The sequence below is a fragment of the Theobroma umbraticum genome, unplaced genomic scaffold, assembly GCF_002168275.2.
Source record: "Theobroma umbraticum cultivar Fairchild unplaced genomic scaffold, ASM216827v3 scaffold_204.0, whole genome shotgun sequence".
Taxonomy (NCBI): domain Eukaryota; kingdom Viridiplantae; phylum Streptophyta; class Magnoliopsida; order Malvales; family Malvaceae; genus Theobroma; species Theobroma umbraticum.
The window spans coordinates 3686308-3706616 of NW_018397267.1; the positions used below are offsets into that span (position 1 = coordinate 3686308).

The window sequence follows — 20309 nt, forward strand, 5'->3', positions numbered from 1 at the left end:
ACGGGAAAAAGGATCTTCCCCCACTTTTATTGGTGACAATGCTCCTTGAGACACTCGGCTATACAGATGGAATTGATTGGACAGCAAGGTTTTTGTGAAATTTCTTCTTGTTTGGTCAGATTCTTTAGCATACCATTTCTTTTTGCAGTTAGTAATTAAAAGAAGCATACATAGGTGAACTCTTACAACATTGTGGCCTTCTTCCTCGAAATCTGAAATTCTTTTCCCATGTATCCACAAGCCCTTTTTTGATTTGCTCAGATTCAAATCCATCCAGCTTACATTATGCTTGCATTAGCTGGTGATTTTTTGAAACTACGCATTCAAGTATAAAGTTTCCATAAAAACAAATCTGAGTTGGAGCATCTGTAACATGCTTGGTATACATATGGTAAACTATGAAAAGGAAACAAAAAGATTATTCCCCAATCTTGAAAAGTGAATTTTTGAAAGAAAATATATGCTTATGTATAAACCGACCAAGTATGGCATCTGGAACTAAGGTTGAAGCCTTTATTCCTCCATAGACTTTACACCCTAGCCCAATCAAGAAAGAGTAACCAAGTCGTTTGCTGGAGATGAGAACTATTGGTATGAACATCAATAACCATCAAACTAATTGACAGAAACCTATAGTTTCTGTTTTTGATGGTTTCCAGCAGATAAGATTCGATTTGGTGCTGCACATTCTTCAGGCTTTAGCCACTGATTAACATTTCTTTTAATAAAATGTTGGATTTGTTAGACAAATGGCCATGAAAAAGAGCACTTTGAAAAGGTGAACCCATAACTTTTTTTTTTTTTAACTCAAAGGTTACTCTCAAATTCAAACACTATGCTTTTGAATTGGAAAATAATAACAAAAAGTATCATTTAAGTATCATGCATTAATTCCTCTTTGTTGATGCAAAGATTGTTCAACAACCGGCTACGAGGCATTGTTGCTCTTACTTATAAGTCAAAACATATTGATGTAAAGATTGTTCAATTGTATTCAATTATAATATATTATTCAATCTGAGATTTAATTTTTAAAAAATGAAATCTTATAAATAAAAACACGTCATTTATAAAATTATAATATAATCTTTAATTATTAACAATATCGCGATTTTCACATAAACACTCTTAAAGTGAAAAATTGATAATGTTAATTTAATTAAAATATTTGTTTTAATTATAAAATCAAAAGTATCTTTAGGTTTTACTTTAATCTAGTCCATTACTGGAGTGATTTTAAAGACATCCTCATTCACATTAATCAACGCCTTTAAAATTTTATTTCGAAATACTTTTACAAATATCAAAGCCTAATTGATAAAGAAAAAAAAAACTTCTTTCCTTATCAACTGAATTGACTTGCACGAATAATTTAATAAAATTATATGCTACATGTTGTTTTCAAGCTTCCGAAGTTCCTTTGTTGCTTTCTTTTCCTTTCGGTAAGATCCCAATTTCCCCATATTCAAGTGCTTGGCCCCTTTTTCAAAGCTATAGCTGGAAATTGTTGTGACTATCAAATGGAATAATATTTTTCCATTTTGATTTTTTTGTTAAATTATTATGTGACTTTTTTTAGCTTTATAAGGAAAAATGAGACGTCAAAGCAATTTGTTCGATTTAAGGACATTTCGTCATGAATGACTAGAAAAACACAGAATCCACAAAGGCAGCCACATAATGGAACGAAAATAAAGAAGAAAAGTATATTCTTTCACACCTCCTTCTTCTTAAAACGGATTAAAATTATTTTTCTTAACACAATCTATTTTTTTTAATGTGATATCACATTTCAGTTGTCATAAATTTATATTTTAATTTAAAAAATATATTTAATAAATAAAAAACATTTATATATATATATATAATCGAAACCTGTCTTACCTCTTCCCATGACATCAAGCACAAGGATATTTCAATATGAAAGGCAATTTTTAATTGAATTTTAGCCAAGTATATTTAGTATTTGAGTCACGATCAGTTGCCTGTATTTGACGTCAAAGTCCAAATATAATGCTAATACAGAAATACGACTACTACTACAATTCTTACAAAACAATGGAAGGAAAGGAACATTCCATGTCAAAGAAAAAGGGTCCACGCGCACGGGTGCTTTCCGAGTTTCTTCCCATCATCATGATGATCGGCGTGGAGGCCTAGAAATTTTCCATTCCAATTTACTTTCTCCACTACTATAAACGCCACTTGACAGTTTTTAGAAATCTGGGAAATAGCAAATTAAAATTGAAAATTCCATGAGGCGAGGACCCCCCGCCCCCCCCCCCACGTTCTACACCATTACGATTTCTGATTTTGACTCATTAAAACGCCAGGTGGTTGGTCGTCTCAAGTTTACCAAACTACCCTCCCCTACTAAAGTTAACCCCCCCTTCTCCCCACGATTGCTTTTATTCGTGTACTTCTTAAACTAAACTTTTCCTTGCCACTATATAACTGCCTCGAGACACGTCTTCTTCTCCAACCAAAGACCAAAGTACAAAAACGGACAAGAAGGAAAAAAAACAAGAAAGGAAGGAATGGGTAGGACGAAGAGATGGGTGTTGTTCAAGAGGCTGATAAAGAAGGAGTCATGGAGGTGGAAGTTTTTGGGGTCTGCTTTCAAGTGGAAGAGGCTAAACATCCAGCTTTCCTTCGTTGATGATGTGCTTTTCAGGATTGCGTCGGTTTTAGAGGCTATTTTCTTGGTGGCTACCCTCTGTTTCTTCTATCTTTGTTGTGGCTGTCACTTTTGACAGCGGTATATGTATGTATCTGTCTTTGTTGTTCGTTTTTCTTTTTCTTTCTTTGTTCCTTTTCCTTTTTCCTTCTGGGTGTAGTAGTATTCTGAGTTCTGACCTGGGTTTTGAGAGGGAAAGGACTGCATGGTGGTTTTCATGGAGAAGAAATTGCTTTTCACCATTATGTGAGCTTTGAATTCCAGGGTTGAAGGGTGGTGGAAAACTGGAGACGTAGAGAAGAAAGCTGACTTGGTAAAAGCTAACTTGGTAACTTCTACCTTTGTTGGGGAAGTTCTTGTGCTAATTGCGCGAGTTTCTTGATGTATAAAGTTAATGGGGAATTAAATTAACTTCTGTCGGAGAAATGTTCTTTCTTTCTCTTTCTCAGCTTTTCTATTTGTTTTATAAAGTTCCATGAGTGTGGTTTTCCTCTTTGGTAAATGGTGGATACAAAGAAGGAGACACAGTCTTCTCTGGCATTTATACAAGATTGATTGAGCCACTTTCAATTTCCAAATCTGAGTGCTTATATAACGATGCCTGAGAACATATTTAGATAGATGGCTGGCTCCTTGAATCATTGATGGAAAAAGCCCATGTTCTTGCTTGCTTTTATAATTCAGAATCCTTGATTGATGTTATATGGCAGCTTCAAGTAGTAGGGCCTTGCAATGCATTATTGATTAAGCATTCTTTATCTCCCCTTTACTATGAATAGATTCTTAACCATGCTAACCAAGGAAATGCAAGGAATTTTGCCGCTTACTGTGATACTGTTTAAGGGATATAGTTGCCGAGTTCGCCAAATTATGACTTACGAGTCGCGGTATGCAGGACAGGAACATTTTGTTTCCTAGGGGAAACAGGACTATAGCCAACCAAAATTTAACAGAAGAAACGAGACAAAGGTAAAGGCAAGCACCCATGAGCAAAGCCAACGACTCTCATGAGCTAGAGCCCCTAGGATCTCGGGACAATCGAAAGGTCTGCAGCATTTGATTTTTAAGTCCATATGCTCGTTCACGTCCTTTCACAAGCTGCTATAGTATCATAGGTACTTTTGAAGTTTGCAGAACCTTTACTGAAAAAAGCAGATACAGCTAAGAAAATCCCTAGCACGTTGCCACCAATAATTGCAATGGAATTACGAACTCCTTGGTTCACGGAATGCGTGGATATCTGGCTTGCCTGTGTTAGACAAAGCAAAGTTCCAGCCCAATTGTTAAAGCCTAACCCAGCACTTAACCAGGCCGCTTGACCCTTTCAAAATGTAAATTTTCCGGTTAACAACTCAGGCAACAATGTGACACCATTAGCACTGGCATGGGTTTTGGTTCCTCCTCTGTTTGCTTTAGATATTTCAGAAAAGTACCCAAATAGAACTGTAAGATTGAGGTTAATTTTTCAAGTATAAACTAGTTAACTAGGCAATAGCTGAGCCTGAGAGATATGGGCAGGTGGCTTTACGTGTCCAAAGCAATCGTCGATGAAGACAAAGAGACGCGACAATGATCTCAGCATCCTTTTCCAGAAGAGATTGGGGGTCAAGGTAACGTGTGAAGCTCAAGAAATGGTTTGGGTTAGGTGTACCGTATTGTTCTTACTTTCAAAATAAACAACAAATACATATATATAATGACAAAATTCAGGCTTAGCTCTAACCTGTAAGCCTGTAACATGAGACTATAAAATTCTCCTCTAAGAGACGGAATAGAGGCGGCACATACATGAATACAGCATTATAATCTTTGACAAAATAAAGCAAAGAGTCAATCTTGGTCCAAAACGATTTAAATGCCGATCATAACCGATTAATAAGCAATTGGATGATCCTCCTAAGTCCTAAAGCTGTAATATTTTGTTGCTTACCGGAATTCTTTTCAAATGTGTGGCTCGATCAAAAGAGACAGCTCAGCGACTTATATATTTTCCTCGCATTTACACTGCACTTTCTTCCCTAGTCAATATTGATGTTGATAGATAGGTCAATTGATTTTATAGTTTAATACCGAGCCAGCTCAAAAATGGATAATCCTTTACCTTAGCCCTTAAGAAAAACCAAATACTATGATCTGAACCTTAAGAGTGTTCTTTTAGTTGGCATGCTCGCAAGCCTTCCGAACACTTACATTATATGAACACTACCAGTTTTATGCATTAGAGTCCTGAAGTTTGCAAAGCAATTTATCTTGCAAGAGAGAAGAAATTCAATGTACAATAATATTACAATGGTTTGAACCATCCACAAAGATGACAAAAGATTTTCAATTAAAAATTCCAAATAATAGTGGGAACAAAGGGAAAGACATGATCCCACGGTACAAGGAGGATTCTGCTATCAAAAATCTTCCTAAGTGTCCTATGAATCTAGCAATCTACCATAAGTCTGCCTCGTGCACATCCCTAACCCAATACTACTCACAGTTGATAGCCGCCCACTCCCGACTTCCCGTACTGTTCCGTGCATTGACGACCTTGGTGCCGCAACCAAATCTTCAAGGCCTTGGCTAGAATCAATGAACTGTTGCACCACCAGGACTGAACCCGTAGCAGAGTTGGAATTAGCCAACAAGTCACCAATGACCCCTAGTTCTGGACAATCGACCCTGGTAAATAACATTGTTGTCAAGGGTGACTCTAACCCTTCTCTTCTCCCTACAATGAACAGCTCAAATTTATTTTCTATTTCTTTCAGTGTCACAGCCAGCTCTTCTCCGTTAAGTAAAATCTTCTCTTCGTAGTGAATAAGTTCCTCCCCAACAGTTCGTAGCCTGAACTCATATATGTACTCATCATCAATCTCCCTTTGCCTGTCAAGGTATGAGCTTGAGGAAAGCATTGAGGCCTTGCCGTTTGGGAAATCCATAGTATCCATTTCTAATAATCTTATCACCGTTAGGCGAACTCCTGGATTCCTTGCCATCCTCCATGCATAAGCTAATGCTTCACAGTCATCAGGTCCACCAAGGAATACCATGGCTATGTGATGGATTTTATTGCTGGATTTGGCACCTGCGGTCTCTTGAAGGCCACGGTCTATGTAGATTCCCACAGAACAAGGAGCATTGAGAAGCACGTTTTTGTTTATGTCGCGAAGAGAAGCATTTATCTCGGGGAGATTCCCCTCTTTTGTTGCTCGCTTGTGGAATGGTAAGATCAAAAATGTCGCATGCTTGTCTTCAGCTAGACTACAAATATCCCCATGCATAGCCACAAAAGGAGAAACTGCAGTAAGGGATTGGATGGTGATATTGCGGTTCTTGTTTTCATATTCTCTAAAGGCGTTGACAATTTTTTCCGTTTCAGAGCTATCACCATAGTCAGGGTCGAAGACCGGATCGTCAAACCTGCGGTTCTGTGAGTCATGCACTATAAGAATAGCTGATGCACAGCCAGTGAGCTCAACAAGGTGAAGAGTGAAAACTGTGATATGACCATATTGGGTAGCTTGAGAAACATCAAGGAGCTTTAATATACCAGGTACACTGCAAAACGAATGGATGCACACGAGGATTCGCAGCTCTGTTTCTGTATTAGCATGTTGTATAGTTCTACGCTCGTATCTTGTAGAAAGATTGGTCCGCTTGTAAATGCCAGCAATGATGGGAGCAACTATGCTGGTCATTAATAGAATTGTAATCATCATCACCGCATAGTCGTCGTCTTGCAAAACCTAAATAGAGTTGAAAACTGAGATGTAAATCATAATGTTTCATCAATTACCTTGGCGTAAATGTGTAAATATAGAAAAGGAAGTACCCCTCTATCCAAGCCAGTGTGAATGATAAGAATAGCCCATACCCCTTTTGTGTTCATGAGTAATCCGAGAGCAAAACTATCTTTAGGCTCAATGTCAGAGACTAACGAAATTGGTAGGAAACTAATAATCTTAACAGTGCAAAGCCAAACTACGATAAGCAATACAAGCCACCACTCTGCTATTTTGAAGATGTCGACTCTAACCCCAGAAACTGCAAAGAATACCGGCATCAGAAGCCCTGAAACAAAGTACTCGAACCTCTCGATCAACACAAGCGCCAGCTCAGTAGGCAGAATAAGCCCAAATACGAAAGCCCCAACAATGGAATGAGTTCCAGTCACATCCGTCACAAATGCACTCAGTACAACCCCAACAAGAACAGAACACAAGTAAAATTTACTGTAGTTTTGGTCCTTCCCTTTAGAAGTGCGGCGAATGATCCATGCAAGGAATGGACGAATTGCGTAAACGCAGGCTAATACGTAGGCTATTGTTGTAGTGATGATGTATGGTGCATTTGTGGGATTAGAACAGAATGGGATGACAATAACTATAAGAACCCAAGAGCCCATATCGCTGACAAGGGCAATGGGCATTGCCAGTCGTCCAATGTCTGAGTTCAGTAGCTTGAGATCCGATAAAATTCCGCTAGCAACAGGGAAGCTTGTGACTGCTAGTGCAGCAGCCCATAGAAAACTACCTTGTATAGTAACTTCATAACCTTGAGACTGATCATGTTCCCAATATGCATGCAATAGATAAAAGAAGCCAATCCCTACGGTGAAGGGGAAAAGAAGTCCAGTCATAGTGAAACTTATTGCCTTTATGCTTATGCGCCCGATGACATTTAGGTCAATCTCTAAGCCAACTAAGAACATGTGAAAAACAAGGGCCATGTACGCCAACGTTTCTACTGTAATAACATTTATTGTGGGAAACAAATCTGCAAAGTAAATTGTCGTCCCCAATGCAGATGGACCTAACAAGATGCCACCCTGCACATCAAATATGGTTTTATAAATCATGACATTCCATTTATGATAAGGAATCTCTTGCGAATAAATTCAGATAATGAACTTGGTAATATGTAAAAAGATCTATGGGAGTGGAAAACAATCAACAATGCCACTTACAAGAATATCCGATATGATGCGGGGTTGACGGAAGGGCCTGAGAAGGTGGTAAAGAGAGCGAGTGAGGATTAGGATAGCGGCGAGTTGGGTGACCAAGAGAGGGAGAGACTCGGTAAACGGGTTATCACCTTGCCAAATTCCATTGTGTTTGGTTATGTTCAAAATAAAACATTGAATAGAGGCATTGTTTATTTCATTGTGTTTAGCATTTCCTGTATCAGGATCCATTTTTGGTTCCTCCGCCACACCATCCTCTCGGTATGGCAACTAGTGGCGGTGTTGGCTCTGAGAATACACTGAGTTGTGGGTTGAATTGGAGAAAGGTGGAAGGAGAGAGAGGGAGAGGAAAAGGCTCAAAATGAAAAAAACAGAAGACAAGCGTTTTGTGGGATACTAGGTTCTAACTTCTAACGAGGAAGTGTAAGAATACAAGGTTATCCGCTCAATTTGGTGAAGGTATTTTCTTCTCGTGTGGCCTTCATTTGATGGTCAATTGTTCTAAAATGCCCGACGCGAATTGCTCTTTTCCTGTTTATGCTATTTGTATCATATGATTCATATCCACCGATGATTGCGGCCCATTCTAGCAAATCTGTGCCCAACAGCCCATTAATCACCAGAGTCGAATAATCGTTGCGGAACTACCCAAGCCCAAGGTAGCCAACCGAAAATATCTGCTGTAATGTATGCAGTTTAAAGATCTTCAAAGCTGCTAGCATCTCTTATCTCTTCCCTCCAAAGCCAGCTACAACCTTACCTGGATAAAGAAAAAGAGTGAAGCATGCATACCTCAATCTGCATTTCAATTTCTCCTTCTTCTAACACTGCTTTAAAACACAGCCTAAACCCTTTTCTTGGTAACTTTCTCCCTTCAAAACCGTATGCACCTGTCAGAAGAAGTGCTTGTGTAACTACTGCAAAAGCACTTCTATCAACTACTAAAGAAGCAGTGTTGAAAGACTTCCATGAACGAAGAGCTCTCAAGGTAATTCCAAAACCCAACTTCTCGTCTTTATCTATTCCTTTTCCCTTTTGTTGTTTAATAATGTCATTTGATTCAAAATTTTATCGTCTACAGATTATCTCAGGGTTACAGAATTTCGATAGAAACAACGTGGCTTCAGTTGTTACTGCTGCAGATAAGGTCAAGGTCATTCCATTTTACTATTGTTTTGTTTTTTTATTTGAAATCTATAATTTAACTGTGATTGTAATTCAGGGGGGAGCAACTCATGTGGATATAGCTTGTGACCCAGAATTAGTGAACCTGGCCGTTAGCCTAACTTCTCTTCCGGTAAATGTTTAATCTTGCTTAGAGCTCATTGCCACCATGTTAATAACCGGAAGAAGGTGGTACAGAACAGCAGTGGGTACCCCAAAAAGAACAGAGCTAAACAATATTTACTCACGAAATCGAGTAAATATGGAATTATAGGATCTGACGTGTTAAATATAGTCTGGCTTCCTAGGCGGCCGCCTCAACAATTTGCAGCTTTGTTTTCACCAGAGTGACATTCTGGTCTTACTGCTTCTAACATGTCTCCTTTATGCAGGTTTGTGTTTCATCAGTAGATCCAGCAGCATTTTCAGTAGCTGTTGAAGCAGGAGCATTGATGGTTTGACCGGAAACTCACTGTCCATTTGAAGTTCAAAACTAATAAGCTTGAATTCTGTGATAGTTTGTTTTTTGATGTTGTAGTGTGACATGCAATGAAGAGAAAATGAGATCAAATTTTGTTAGTTTATGTTAATGAAGTTGCTGGCAAGTGCAGGTGGAGATTGGAAATTATGATTCCTTTTACGAGACAGGTGTAGTTTTCTCTCCAGAACAGGTACCAAACATATATTTCTGTGATCCCCATAAGCAATCTTATATTTAACTGTAAAACTCTCGAACTAAAACTTGAGGGAAATTAAGAGATATTCAGATACCAAAAGTTTCTTCACTGAAACAAGTTAGATCCTTTCCATGGAAAAATTAAGGACAAAAAATGAAAGGAGATAGCTTCAAAAGAGAAACTTTAGTCTTGATGGGATTCTAATAGACTACTGTAAGTATGAGATAGCATATTCAATGTGTTTACTAGTTCAGCAATAAACGTCATCATTCACCAGCCTAGATTTATAGTTCTGTTGATTATGTTTTGCAGATACTAAAGCTCACAAAGGAGACAAGGAGCATTCTTCCTTCTGTGACCCTATCAGTAACCGTGCCTCACACACTTAGCCTCCCTGATCAGGTTACCAACAGAGATATAATCTTTTAAAGTTAAAAATGTTGGCCCACACTAGCGTCATTTTAAATGGTGTGAACTAAACATTTTAAAACTTACCAACAGGTCAAGCTTGCAGAGCTGCTGGAAAGGGAAGGTGTTGACATTATCCAAACTGAAGGAGGCAAATGTTCCACTCCCTCAAAATCTGGTGTCCTAGGTTTGATTGAGAAGGTAATTGTGCTTTGGTAGACAAAAAAGAAATATCTGATGCAATGCGTGCAAGTTTGAGGTCTCATCCTGTGTTCCAATTATGTTAAAGCAAAAAAATTCCTTGGTTTGATACATGGTACACGCTTTGTTCTTTCTGTTACTTGTATCCATAGGCGACACCAACATTAGCAGCGGCATATTCTATTTCAAGGGCTGTCAGGATTCCTGTTATGTGCTCATCTGGACTCAGTGCAGTTACAGCACCAATGGCAATCACAGCAGGGGCTGCCGGTGTGGTATGTAAAGCACTACCCAACTCTGAAGAATATAGTAATTATTTTATACCCCATATTGCAATTTTAAGGTTTGTGACTTATTAATCTGTTATTTCTGTGGTAAACTACTGAATTAGCACTATAATTTTCCAACACAGGGTGTGGGCTCAGCAGTCAATAAGCTCAACGATGTCATAGCAATGGTTGCAGAAGTCAGAAGCATTGCTGAATCATTGAGCACAGTAGCTGATAGACAAACGACAACCAGAGAAAGGAGCTTCAACATCTAGGTTAGAGTGTTTTTTGTTCATTTTAGGCCAAAAATATTGTTACAAATGAATTGTGGGTCGACCACGAGTTGATTAATTAACCAATGAAGAGAACAATTGAAAAAGTAATAAATCCGTTCTTGGCAATTTTTGTTATCAGGAATGCCACTGTTCAGTGAAATCATGTTAAATTAAAAGGCCATCCGCTATACTAGCACTACTCTAGAGAGAGACCATGAAGTAATAGAGATTGGATTTAATTATCAACCAAAGCTAACTCAGAAAAGGCCAGATCCCTAGTTCCAACTCCTAGAGGATCAGAGAAAGTTCTTCAAAGTGGGGAAAATAAAAGCAACTCTTAATTGGCATGAACATTTACTTGAAGAATAGTTGCATAAACTGTCAAATCTGCGCTGCAATAACATAAGGGCGTTCGTTCCCCAAGCAGTGATTTACAGAAAAATGACAGACATGAACATATTCAACATATTAATATACATCTTGTAAGTCATAAACGATACACCTATTCCTACTGAACAATGAAATTTCTTAGTACAACAACCCTAACGTTTATTCACCAAACTCTGAGTCATCTTCAGTGTCTTGATCTTCACCATTTTCCTGCAATGAAAATTTTGAGCAAGATAAACTGCTTAAAATCCATTGCAGCTGTTCTGCAAATAAATATTAAAGACCTCTTAGGAGATAAAGTACAATAGAAAACCTAAAGCAAGTTTACCTTTCTTTTAATATATTCTGCCATGGCTCTATCAAACTCTGCTCGTTTCTCAGTTGCGATATCATAATATTTAACCTTTTCCTATCAAAGACAAAATAGAAATCATGAAGTTAGGCAAACCCTGACAATTGCTTCCTAATTTTGTCCATAAAGTCCTTCATTTGCTATTTAAAGCTACTTTTCTATTTTCTTCAAGTCCAAATGGGGAAGAACAATCAACACCACTTGCCCCCTCGACATCATTGGCATCCTTGCTATGCACTAATATCAATTGCCACAATATCTCTAGACATGCTTAAAAGTATGGAGCAGTACGATGTCAATAAGTATTTTCTACATCTTTATGCAAATAATTGCATGAGCGGATCATGAATGAGGTTCACCTCGTATTTAAAGGGAACTTAAAAGTAGGCTTTGACAAGCCAATGTCACCCATGATCATGGCTTTGATATTTACTAGCACAGGAACAAACATCATTACTAAAATTGCTTTTCTCAATCCCAAAAATAAATGTCTCCAACAATTAACTCTTATAAGAATATTCATAAAAGATCGATATAAGTTATCATAACTGCTACTATTTTGCAATATCATGAAAACAGCCAGATTATGATTTACAGGCTGAACATGGAACAATTCATATTGCAGGCGAACTAAAAATAGCATATGCCGATTATATAAATTTGTAAGAAACAGGGAATAAAGATACCCGATGCAAGAATTTAAGGCACGAACCTCATATGTCATTGTCTTCCACTTCTCGCCACATGCTCTCCCAATCTGAAACAATATGTTGCAGGATTCATTAACATATATGTTAGAGAGAGAGACACAGAGAGATTTGTGGGCTAAACTAAGATTTGTGATTTCAAACCATAACATACATCGCGCATTGACTTAATATCTGGATTCTGCTCTTGAAATTCCTTACGAAAATCCTCCCTTGAGTAAAAGAGAAGGAAAACTCAGTTAGATTTGAGTCAATGAAACTAGCAGGCAACTCGTTTGACAAAAGCACCAACACTTACCATCCCAAATATATATATTTTCTACGTACATTTGAACCTAAGACCTCCCGAGGCCCCATAAAGAATATACAACTTAAAGGCAGGGAAACACAATTCACTGGTAAACCAAAAATGAAAACAACTCAAATTTTGCATATGAAGACAGCCAGCCAGCGAATATGCAGATAGATTTCAACTCAACACAACAAGAAAATCTTCCAAGCCAAAAGAGTAAAGCAACAAAGACAAAATCTAGGAAGCATGGGAAACAGCAGCCATAAAGAAATGCTATTAACAACAAAAATTAAGCAAACCTGTGAACAAAAATGATACGTATGAAATACTCACAAAAAGTAAAAGAAAGCAGTAGGGGGTTTCTTGGGCATTTTAGCATCAATTCGTGTGTTTTTCTTCTTCTGCTTCGATTTGGGCCTTGACTTCGACGTGGGTCTCTTTTCTCTCTCGTTAACAACACTCTGTTGAGCTGACCTCTTCATTTTCTCACTTGATTTTACCCTCAACACCATTTTCCTAACATTTTTCCCAAGCAAAAACAGTATCAATTGTTAACCCCAAAAAATCCTCACCACCAACACAAATAAACACAACAAACAAAGAAAGCTATAACTTTGTCTTGCAAATCTCCCAACCGAAGAAAATTGAGATGAACAGTAACAAATACTATAAAGCACAAGGACAAAGAGAGAAATACCGATTGGAGGGTGTTGAGGGGTTATTAGCAGAGGCAGCAGAAGTTGAAGATGAACGAGATTTTTTCGCCTTTGTAGCTTTCTTTGCCATTTTGTTCTTTTAAGTCTCTATTGTTCACTCAGGCAGGAGACGGAGACAGAGAGCTTCTTCCTTGTTTCGCCTCAGCCGGCTCTCACCAGTTTCCACCACTCACCTGCTACCTGTTCGTTTCCAGTCGGACCAATTTGGACTTGCACGCGTGAGGTTAAGTGATGGCATGGTTTTATTGGCAAACGTATGGGCTTCTGTTAATTTTGACAATAGAACACTTGGGCTCTTGCTAACTCTGCCACAGGCCTAGTTCCATGCTGCTATAGCCTCACTGCTCACTGATTTTCTTTTTTTTTTAGCAAATTAGTCATGATTTTCTCAAAATTTCATTTATTTTGCTTAGGTAGGAAATTGCTCTATTAGTTTGTGATTTTTTTATAATATTTTTATTTTTATTTGTAGTTAAAAAAAAAAAATTTAACTCAAACTCTTTTGAATTTATTCATTCATCGACAATATATCATTATAATAATATATATAAATAAATTTTATTACATAATACTTAGGTAGATATACATATGGCAACTTTCATTTATATTTCAGAAACATGTTCATAGATGAATAAATGAAAGGCGTGATATTTTAAAATTTTAAAATAAATTTTTATTATATTTATTATATTCAATTAAAATTTTATATTTTTATTTTAAATCAAATAAATCTTTTAATTTATGATTAACTAACTAGTATTAGTCAAAATATTATTTGCTTTTTCATCTAACGTGACATTAAGAATAAAAATGTCATGTCGTATTCTCATTATATTACATTAACATATCATGTTATTATTCATTATTATATATTAGTATGTCATATCATTAACATATATTATAAAATGACAAATGACATTTAATTAATAAAAATTTAATCAATTATTAGTTATAAATATTTATTTGAATAAAAATAAAAAATTAATAACTTGATTAAATATAATAAAAAATTTTAAATTTTACTTAATAATTCATGAGATTTTTTAAATATTATATCAAAATGAAATATTGTAAAAAGATTAGAATCTAATGATACAATTAACTTATATACCACATAAAGAAACTATATTACTTGAATTTCACAAGTAATTAAAAAATACTTAGATATTTATCTTAGATTGAAATTAAAATGAAAATGAATTGCTTATGTAAAATAACCATTATAAAATCCTTTTTATTTGTATATAATGTTTCAATTGTCTCTTGTGTCACAAATTAACAAGTGTATTTTGGAATATCCTTAACATAACATATCAAAACATAAGAAAGAAAAAAAGCCAAAAATCAATATATTCCCATAACGTTATATTTTCATGTTAACACTTAGGTAAAATACATTGATTTATCTAAGTTTTAGTCGAAATTACATAGAAGTCTATTAATTTTAAAAATAAACACTCCGTGAAAAAAAATCGTTTAATTTGTAAGTCTAACTATTAATCAACTATTAATATTACCATCAGATTATTGATGCGACAAGAGTAGAAAGATAATTTTATTATTGATTAATTTTTATAATTATAATTATATTTTTTATTATTTTTAAATTAATAAAAACATAAAAAATATTTTATTTTTTCATTATTTTTGTTAACAGTGTTTGTAATCTTAAAACAGAGTATTTATTTAGAAAACTAATAAATTTTTGTATAATTTCAATCAAAATTTAAAAAGATTAGATATTTTAACCTAACATATGACATCATAACAAATACTTAACATTTAATATTTTAGTTATTGAACAATAGAAGCCACGAGAGGCATTGATTATTGTAAGATGTAAATTAAAAAGCATGGTTTTGACAAAAATACATGCTTAACTTTTTTTTTTGAAAACACATTTAACTTATAGATATGACAAATGATAAAAAAAATTTTTCTCATTGTATCAATTATGAACTCATTTAAGAAATAGATTCATAGTTTTCATTAATTTAATAATGTTTTATTATTGATATATATGAATTCATATTATTGACATTGATGATTTTATTTATTTATTAATAATTCAATAAATGATGTCGAGTTAATCGTTTAAAAAAAATAATTAAGATGTGAAACTTGAGTATTTTGAAAAACTTATAACCCTTGATCTTGTATATTTTATTAAGATAATTTTTTAAGAAAAGATAGAATAATGAGCATGATATTGGCATAATTTATTTATTTTTGTAAAAAAGAAAAAAAAACGTAGGATCTTTGACTGAAAAAATTTGACCACATCAACTCGTGTCGAATGCCTGTGTGGCAGGTAAGTGCAGCTCAACGGCCCCTCGAAGCATTGCTGGAGTACGGATGTGAGCGTCCATAAATAGGAGTAGTGGCCAGTTTTTTTTCTTTTAATTCCGTTCATAAAGCAGTCGAGTTTGGCTCTATTTTGCCTACTTTTGTTTTTGGTTGCAGCTGCTAATTCCAATTTTCCGCAACACACAAAAAACACACACGCCTCCGTTTTTCTTTTGTTTCCCTCTTCACTTCGTTATCATCGCCCCCTCTGCTACCTCCCTCAACCATGCAAGCTCTCCAAGCGCCATCGCTTCGAGGTTCCCCTCTAAACCCTCTCCAAAAACCCAATCCCAATCCCCATTTTTCCAATGTATCGAGGCTTCGACCAAGGCTGACCAAGAGATTCTCTTCCATTACCGCTTCGTCCCCCACCGTTTCCGCTCCCAAGCGCGAGAAGGACCCCAAAAAACGGGTCGTCATTACGGGGATGGGCTTGGTTTCTGTTTTTGGAAACGATGTCGATGCTTACTATGATAAATTGCTGGCTGGAGAGAGTGGGATCGGACCTATCGACCGTTTCGATGCTTCCAAATTTCCAACTCGGTTCGGCGGTCAGATCCGGGGTTTCACTTCTCAAGGGTACATTGATGGAAAGAACGATAGGAGGCTTGACGATTGCTTGAGGTACTGCATTGTTGCGGGCAAGAGGGCGTTGGAAGATGCTGATCTCGGGGGTGATAAGTTATCTAAGGTGGCCCTTTTTTTTATGGTTTTGTTTGATGGGTTTTGTCTATTGAGCTGTTTTATAATGTGGGTAGTTATTGTTTTGCAAGTGATTTGCATGTTTAATTTTTGAATTACTAATCCAAAGACTATTCTTTGACTGGCTTGCCCAATGTGCGATATTTACAAGAAAGAGTTGCTTCTTTATTTTTGTGAATTTGTTTTTCTTTACAGGTGTCTTTTGAAACTTAGCATGGTGTAGCTTAATTCTAAAGATCCTGATGCCTTTCTGTGGTTCTTGCTGCATATGTCCTTAGTGCAATTATTTTGTAGTCATTGTTTTGTTATTTGACTAGATAGATTCTTTTTTGTGCATATTTAATTGAGTTGAATGTTCTATAGTCTTGGTTTGGTTAAGCAATCGGATCATTGCAATTTCTTTCTTAGCGTCTCTTTCTCCTTTCCCCCATCAAAACTTTTCTTTCTCCAAGGAATCTATGTAGATATGCTCTGTGTCATGTCATATTTATATGTATTTCATAATTGTGATGTAAACATAAGTTCATATTCCTATGACTTGAACAAATATATTACTTGTTTTGATTTAAGTAATGGGTTCATCACAATTTTTTTGCTCTATTTTCAAACTCTATTTACTAGGTCTTCCGATCTCTTTATTTCACTCAAACACAAAGCTTTTCTTTCCACAACTTGATGCACCGTTTACATATTGAGAATCCTTAGATAATGCAAAATTGAGTTATCTTTTACATTTGCTTTAGAGAACCCTTCATTGGAACGATTATAAAAAATATTAATGTGATCTTATATTTGGAAGCAATCAAGTTATGAGATTTACCAATTTTACATACAACATGTGATGCATGCACCAGAAATATGCTTTTGATAAGGTCTTTTGAAAAGATAAGATTATCAGTTAAATTTATGATCCCTGTGAATGATTTCTTACCCTACAAAATGAAGAGATCCGAGAATAATAGATGTGTTGAGAGTGATAGCTGTTTTTTTTATGTTTAAGAAAAGTATGAGTGCTCACAGGACTTTGGAATCATTATTCTCATTCTTTCTCTTGTAAAGTGGTTTAGCTTATCATACGTTATTTAATTTATTTTGTTCTTTAGCTTTGTGTTGAAATTTCAGCTCTTGTTAGTAATGCTTCATTAAAACAATGTGTTCTCTTTCAACTTTTTCTTCCCCTGTGCTCACAAAATTTATTGAATTCGTTTTCATTGCAGATCGATAAGGAGCGAACTGGAGTTCTTGTTGGAACTGGTATGGGTGGTCTTACAGTGTTTTCTGATGGTGTTCAAAATCTGATAGAGAAAGGTTACAGAAAAATAACACCATTCTTCATTCCTTATGCCATAACAAACATGGCATCTGCTTTGCTTGGAATTGAGCTTGGTTTCATGGGTCCCAATTATTCAATTTCAACTGCTTGTGCTACCTCCAATTATTGCTTCTATGCTGCTGCTAACCACATCCGTCGAGGTGAGGCTGAATTGATGATTGCTGGTGGAACAGAAGCTGCAATTATTCCTATTGGGCTGGGGGGTTTTGTTGCATGTAGGGCATTGTCTCAAAGAAATGATGATCCTCAAACTGCATCAAGGCCATGGGACAAAGATAGAGATGGCTTTGTTATGGGTGAAGGTGCTGGAGTATTGGTAAGCTTCCATTTGTTACATGCTAATTGTATAGATGCATCATTTAGCTTCTTGTGGTTTTTATGTTGTCTATTTCTGGTTAGCATCCTATTTTGCCTCCATTGGTGACATGTGATAATGTCGATAAGAGAAGTAGGCTTTTTTGCCATGCTTTAAGAATACCTGTGATGGACTGTGGATATCGTGTGTGTGTGTGTGTGTACAATGAGAGACTGACTGTTTCCAACATAGCGTCAAAATCTTGGTCCTTGGAGTATGTTTTTCTGATGGAGATGGAGCACTAATTCACTATTTATGTGAACTTTCTAACATATTGTTGGTACGATTGGTAGGAATGAAGTATAAATGTTCACTGACTTGGAAAGTGAGGAAAAGATTTCCAGTTATACTTGCATACTTTTCCCCTCTTTTATCATGTTGAACTACTTGGTTGAATAATGGGACTTAGCATTCAGTTAATGGATTGGTGCTTTTGCTTGCTGCTTCTTGGTTTGATTTCAACTTAGTTGGCTATTATGAATATAACCCTCAGTCTCTACATGTTATTAACCTGACTGATCTTGATGAGGGGGATGATGCAAAAGCCTTTTACAAAGAGTTATAATTTTTTTGCTTTCCAGGTAATGGAAAGCTTGGAGCATGCAATGAAAAGAGGTGCACCAATTATTGCCGAGTACTTAGGTGGAGCTGTTAATTGTGATGCTTATCATATGACTGATCCAAGAGCTGATGGTCTTGGGGTGTCTTCCTGCATTGAGAGAAGCCTTGAAGATGCTGGTGTGTCCCCTGAGGAGGTATTCTTTCTTCTTTTCAACCAATTCTTTTGTTATATGTTAGGAATAATGTTTTCATAGGAGTAATCAAGTTTCGTCTGGTTTCAGTTATTTCTCATTCCCCATTTTATGTTGTGTCGTTTTATCAAGGTCCAATGACACCTCTGAAAGCTTTTTTTTTTTTGAAAAATAAATTCAATAGCTCCAGCTAATTCTGTTTTATGGTAAATGTAATGATAAGTCTTTGAGTTGAGACTCCTTGAAATATGAATATAGTTAACTTCTAATTTTCTCATTGCTTTTATTGTCAATTAGATTTAGGCTTCAATTTAAGTGGGACTGTTGAAAACTGACTTCATAATTATTTCATAAGTCAGTACGGTGACCGGGTAATTGTTTTTGTCTACTTTGGATGTTAAAGTGCAACTAATAGGGTTCAGAATGTAATTATTTTCTGAAATTTGTTCATTCAAAGGTGAAAATTAGCAAACTAAGCCAGTCCTATTTTTCAGGTTAACTATATTAATGCACACGCAACTTCTACCCTTGCTGGTGACCTGGCCGAGATAAATGCTATTAAAAAAGTATTCAAGAATACATCAGACATCAAAATCAATGCCACAAAGGTACCTTCTCTTTCTATCCCAAAATATGCAAAATTTGAGATGACCATACTGTAATGTTGCTCTCTTGCTATTGGCTGATTGCTTTTCTTCTTGTTTCAGTCTATGATAGGTCACTGCCTGGGTGCATCGGGTGGTTTAGAAGCCATTGCCACTGTGAAGGCCATTACCACAGGATGGCTGCATCCCTCCATAAATCAATTTGTACGTATTAGTTACTTGTCTAGCGCCATGTTTGCTCTGGGAAATGTATCTAAACTAACTTAAGATAGTGTGTAAGCCTTGTTCATGCATGATTATAATACAATAGTTTCCCATTTCTACTTTTTCTTCAAACTGCCAGTCTGCACCTGTCTCTGTTATTTTATTAAATGTCCACCAAACACCAGGTCTCCTCCTCTGTTATTATTAATAATATTAGTACTTTTAATTATCAGTTTTATCGATAGGCTCTTTTTGGTTACCCAAAAACCAGTTTAGGATTCTCCTCGAAACAGAACATCTTGTGATTTTTATTCTCATAGATTAAGTGCTTGAAGTGCTGAATTTTTGAATGCAGAATCCAGAGCCTTCAGTTGAGTTTGACACTGTTGCCAATGTAAAGCAGCAGCATGAGGTTAATGTGGGTAAGACTCCTAACCCTTGGAAACCACATGACTAGTTCCTGTTGCAATTTCTTCAAGCCTGTCTCCCCTTTACGTACTTTTTGTGGATTTGGAACTGAAACCATAATACTAACTGAGCTGTTTATGATTCAGCAATTTCCAATTCTTTTGGATTTGGTGGACACAACTCGGTCGTGGCATTTTCTGCTTTCAAGCCATGAAAATCTCATCGGTGGTTGGTCACTTAGTTTGCCTTTATGATGGAAGATAAGATGAGTCAGCTCTGAATCTGTGATCAGGCTGCTCCATTCGTGTAACTTTCTTGAGCCATTTGTAATCGTTAGTGTTGTAATAATTTTGAGTGGAATTCTAACTGGCCAAAGAAGTCTGGACCAATTTCATTTTTTTTTTCTTTAAACTTATTTATGAGGCTAATCAGCAATGAGAGATTTTGTTTTGTTCTGAATAATGTATTGAATGGAAGACTGGGCCTAAGGGCTCTCGATCTTTTAAGTCAATTATTTTATCAAGT

At 36.1% G+C, this 20309-nt stretch overlaps 4 protein-coding genes and 1 pseudogene across 5 annotated transcripts; 3 read left to right on the forward strand and 2 right to left on the reverse strand.

The window, feature by feature from the left end:
• The first annotated feature begins 2445 nt into the window (after positions 1–2445).
• Positions 2446–3103, forward strand: LOC110424571 (uncharacterized). The gene has a single exon (XM_021439166.2). It carries the CDS (start codon positions 2538–2540, stop codon positions 2751–2753), a length of 216 nt encoding a protein of 71 aa, XP_021294841.1. The 5' UTR covers positions 2446–2537; the 3' UTR covers positions 2754–3103.
• A 1994-nt stretch (positions 3104–5097) lies between these two features.
• LOC110424375 (cation/H(+) antiporter 15 pseudogene) lies at positions 5098–8107 on the reverse strand (annotated as a pseudogene). Its single transcript, XR_016351755.1, has 3 exons — positions 7632–8107; positions 6498–7493; positions 5098–6411 (listed from the first exon to the last, which is right to left on the reverse strand). The product of XR_016351755.1 is annotated as a cation/H(+) antiporter 15 pseudogene (transcript).
• A 236-nt stretch (positions 8108–8343) lies between these two features.
• On the forward strand, positions 8344–10850 carry LOC110424067 (uncharacterized protein ycf23-like). The gene is made up of 9 exons (XM_021438556.2): positions 8344–8616; positions 8710–8775; positions 8851–8925; positions 9185–9247; positions 9404–9463; positions 9782–9871; positions 9971–10078; positions 10231–10353; positions 10491–10850. Exons 1-9 carry the CDS (start codon positions 8413–8415, stop codon positions 10620–10622), a joined length of 921 nt encoding a protein of 306 aa, XP_021294231.1. The 5' UTR covers positions 8344–8412; the 3' UTR covers positions 10623–10850.
• A 125-nt stretch (positions 10851–10975) lies between these two features.
• Positions 10976–13304, reverse strand: LOC110424068 (HMG-box (high mobility group) DNA-binding family protein). The gene is made up of 6 exons (XM_021438557.2): positions 13061–13304; positions 12697–12879; positions 12226–12283; positions 12077–12121; positions 11341–11421; positions 10976–11222 (listed from the first exon to the last, which is right to left on the reverse strand). The coding sequence occupies exons 1-6, from the start codon at positions 13147–13149 to the stop codon at positions 11172–11174; spliced, it is 507 nt and encodes a 168-aa protein (XP_021294232.1). The 5' UTR covers positions 13150–13304; the 3' UTR covers positions 10976–11171.
• A 2191-nt stretch (positions 13305–15495) lies between these two features.
• Positions 15496–20303, forward strand: KASI (3-ketoacyl-acyl carrier protein synthase I). Its single transcript, XM_021438392.2, has 7 exons — positions 15496–16116; positions 17345–17776; positions 18397–18570; positions 19062–19175; positions 19275–19376; positions 19732–19798; positions 19931–20303. The coding sequence occupies exons 1-7, from the start codon at positions 15652–15654 to the stop codon at positions 19996–19998; spliced, it is 1422 nt and encodes a 473-aa protein (XP_021294067.1). The 5' UTR covers positions 15496–15651; the 3' UTR covers positions 19999–20303.
• Positions 20304–20309: the final 6 nt, after the last annotated feature.

Excerpts from the sequence above, each read along its gene's own strand:
- LOC110424068 (XM_021438557.2), bottom strand. The coding sequence starts at position 13,149 with ATGGCAAAGAAAGCTACAAAGGCGAAAAAATCTCGTTCATCTTCAACT. Across the intron at positions 12,284-12,696 it reads ACTGCTTTCTTTTACTTTTT|GGAGGATTTTCGTAAGGAAT; the intron begins GTGAGTATTTCA and ends CTTTTACTCAAG. Across the intron at positions 12,122-12,225 it reads ATATTAAGTCAATGCGCGAT|ATTGGGAGAGCATGTGGCGA; the intron begins GTATGTTATGGT and ends ATATTGTTTCAG.
- LOC110424067 (XM_021438556.2), top strand. The coding sequence starts at position 8,413 with ATGCATACCTCAATCTGCATTTCAATTTCTCCTTCTTCTAACACTGCT. Across the intron at positions 8,776-8,850 it reads TTGTTACTGCTGCAGATAAG|GGGGGAGCAACTCATGTGGA; the intron begins GTCAAGGTCATT and ends ATTGTAATTCAG. Across the intron at positions 10,354-10,490 it reads CAGCAGGGGCTGCCGGTGTG|GGTGTGGGCTCAGCAGTCAA; the intron begins GTATGTAAAGCA and ends TTTCCAACACAG.
- KASI (XM_021438392.2), top strand. The coding sequence starts at position 15,652 with ATGCAAGCTCTCCAAGCGCCATCGCTTCGAGGTTCCCCTCTAAACCCT. Across the intron at positions 17,777-18,396 it reads GTGAAGGTGCTGGAGTATTG|GTAATGGAAAGCTTGGAGCA; the intron begins GTAAGCTTCCAT and ends TTTGCTTTCCAG. Across the intron at positions 19,176-19,274 it reads TCAAAATCAATGCCACAAAG|TCTATGATAGGTCACTGCCT; the intron begins GTACCTTCTCTT and ends TTCTTGTTTCAG.
- LOC110424571 (XM_021439166.2), top strand. The coding sequence starts at position 2,538 with ATGGGTAGGACGAAGAGATGGGTGTTGTTCAAGAGGCTGATAAAGAAG.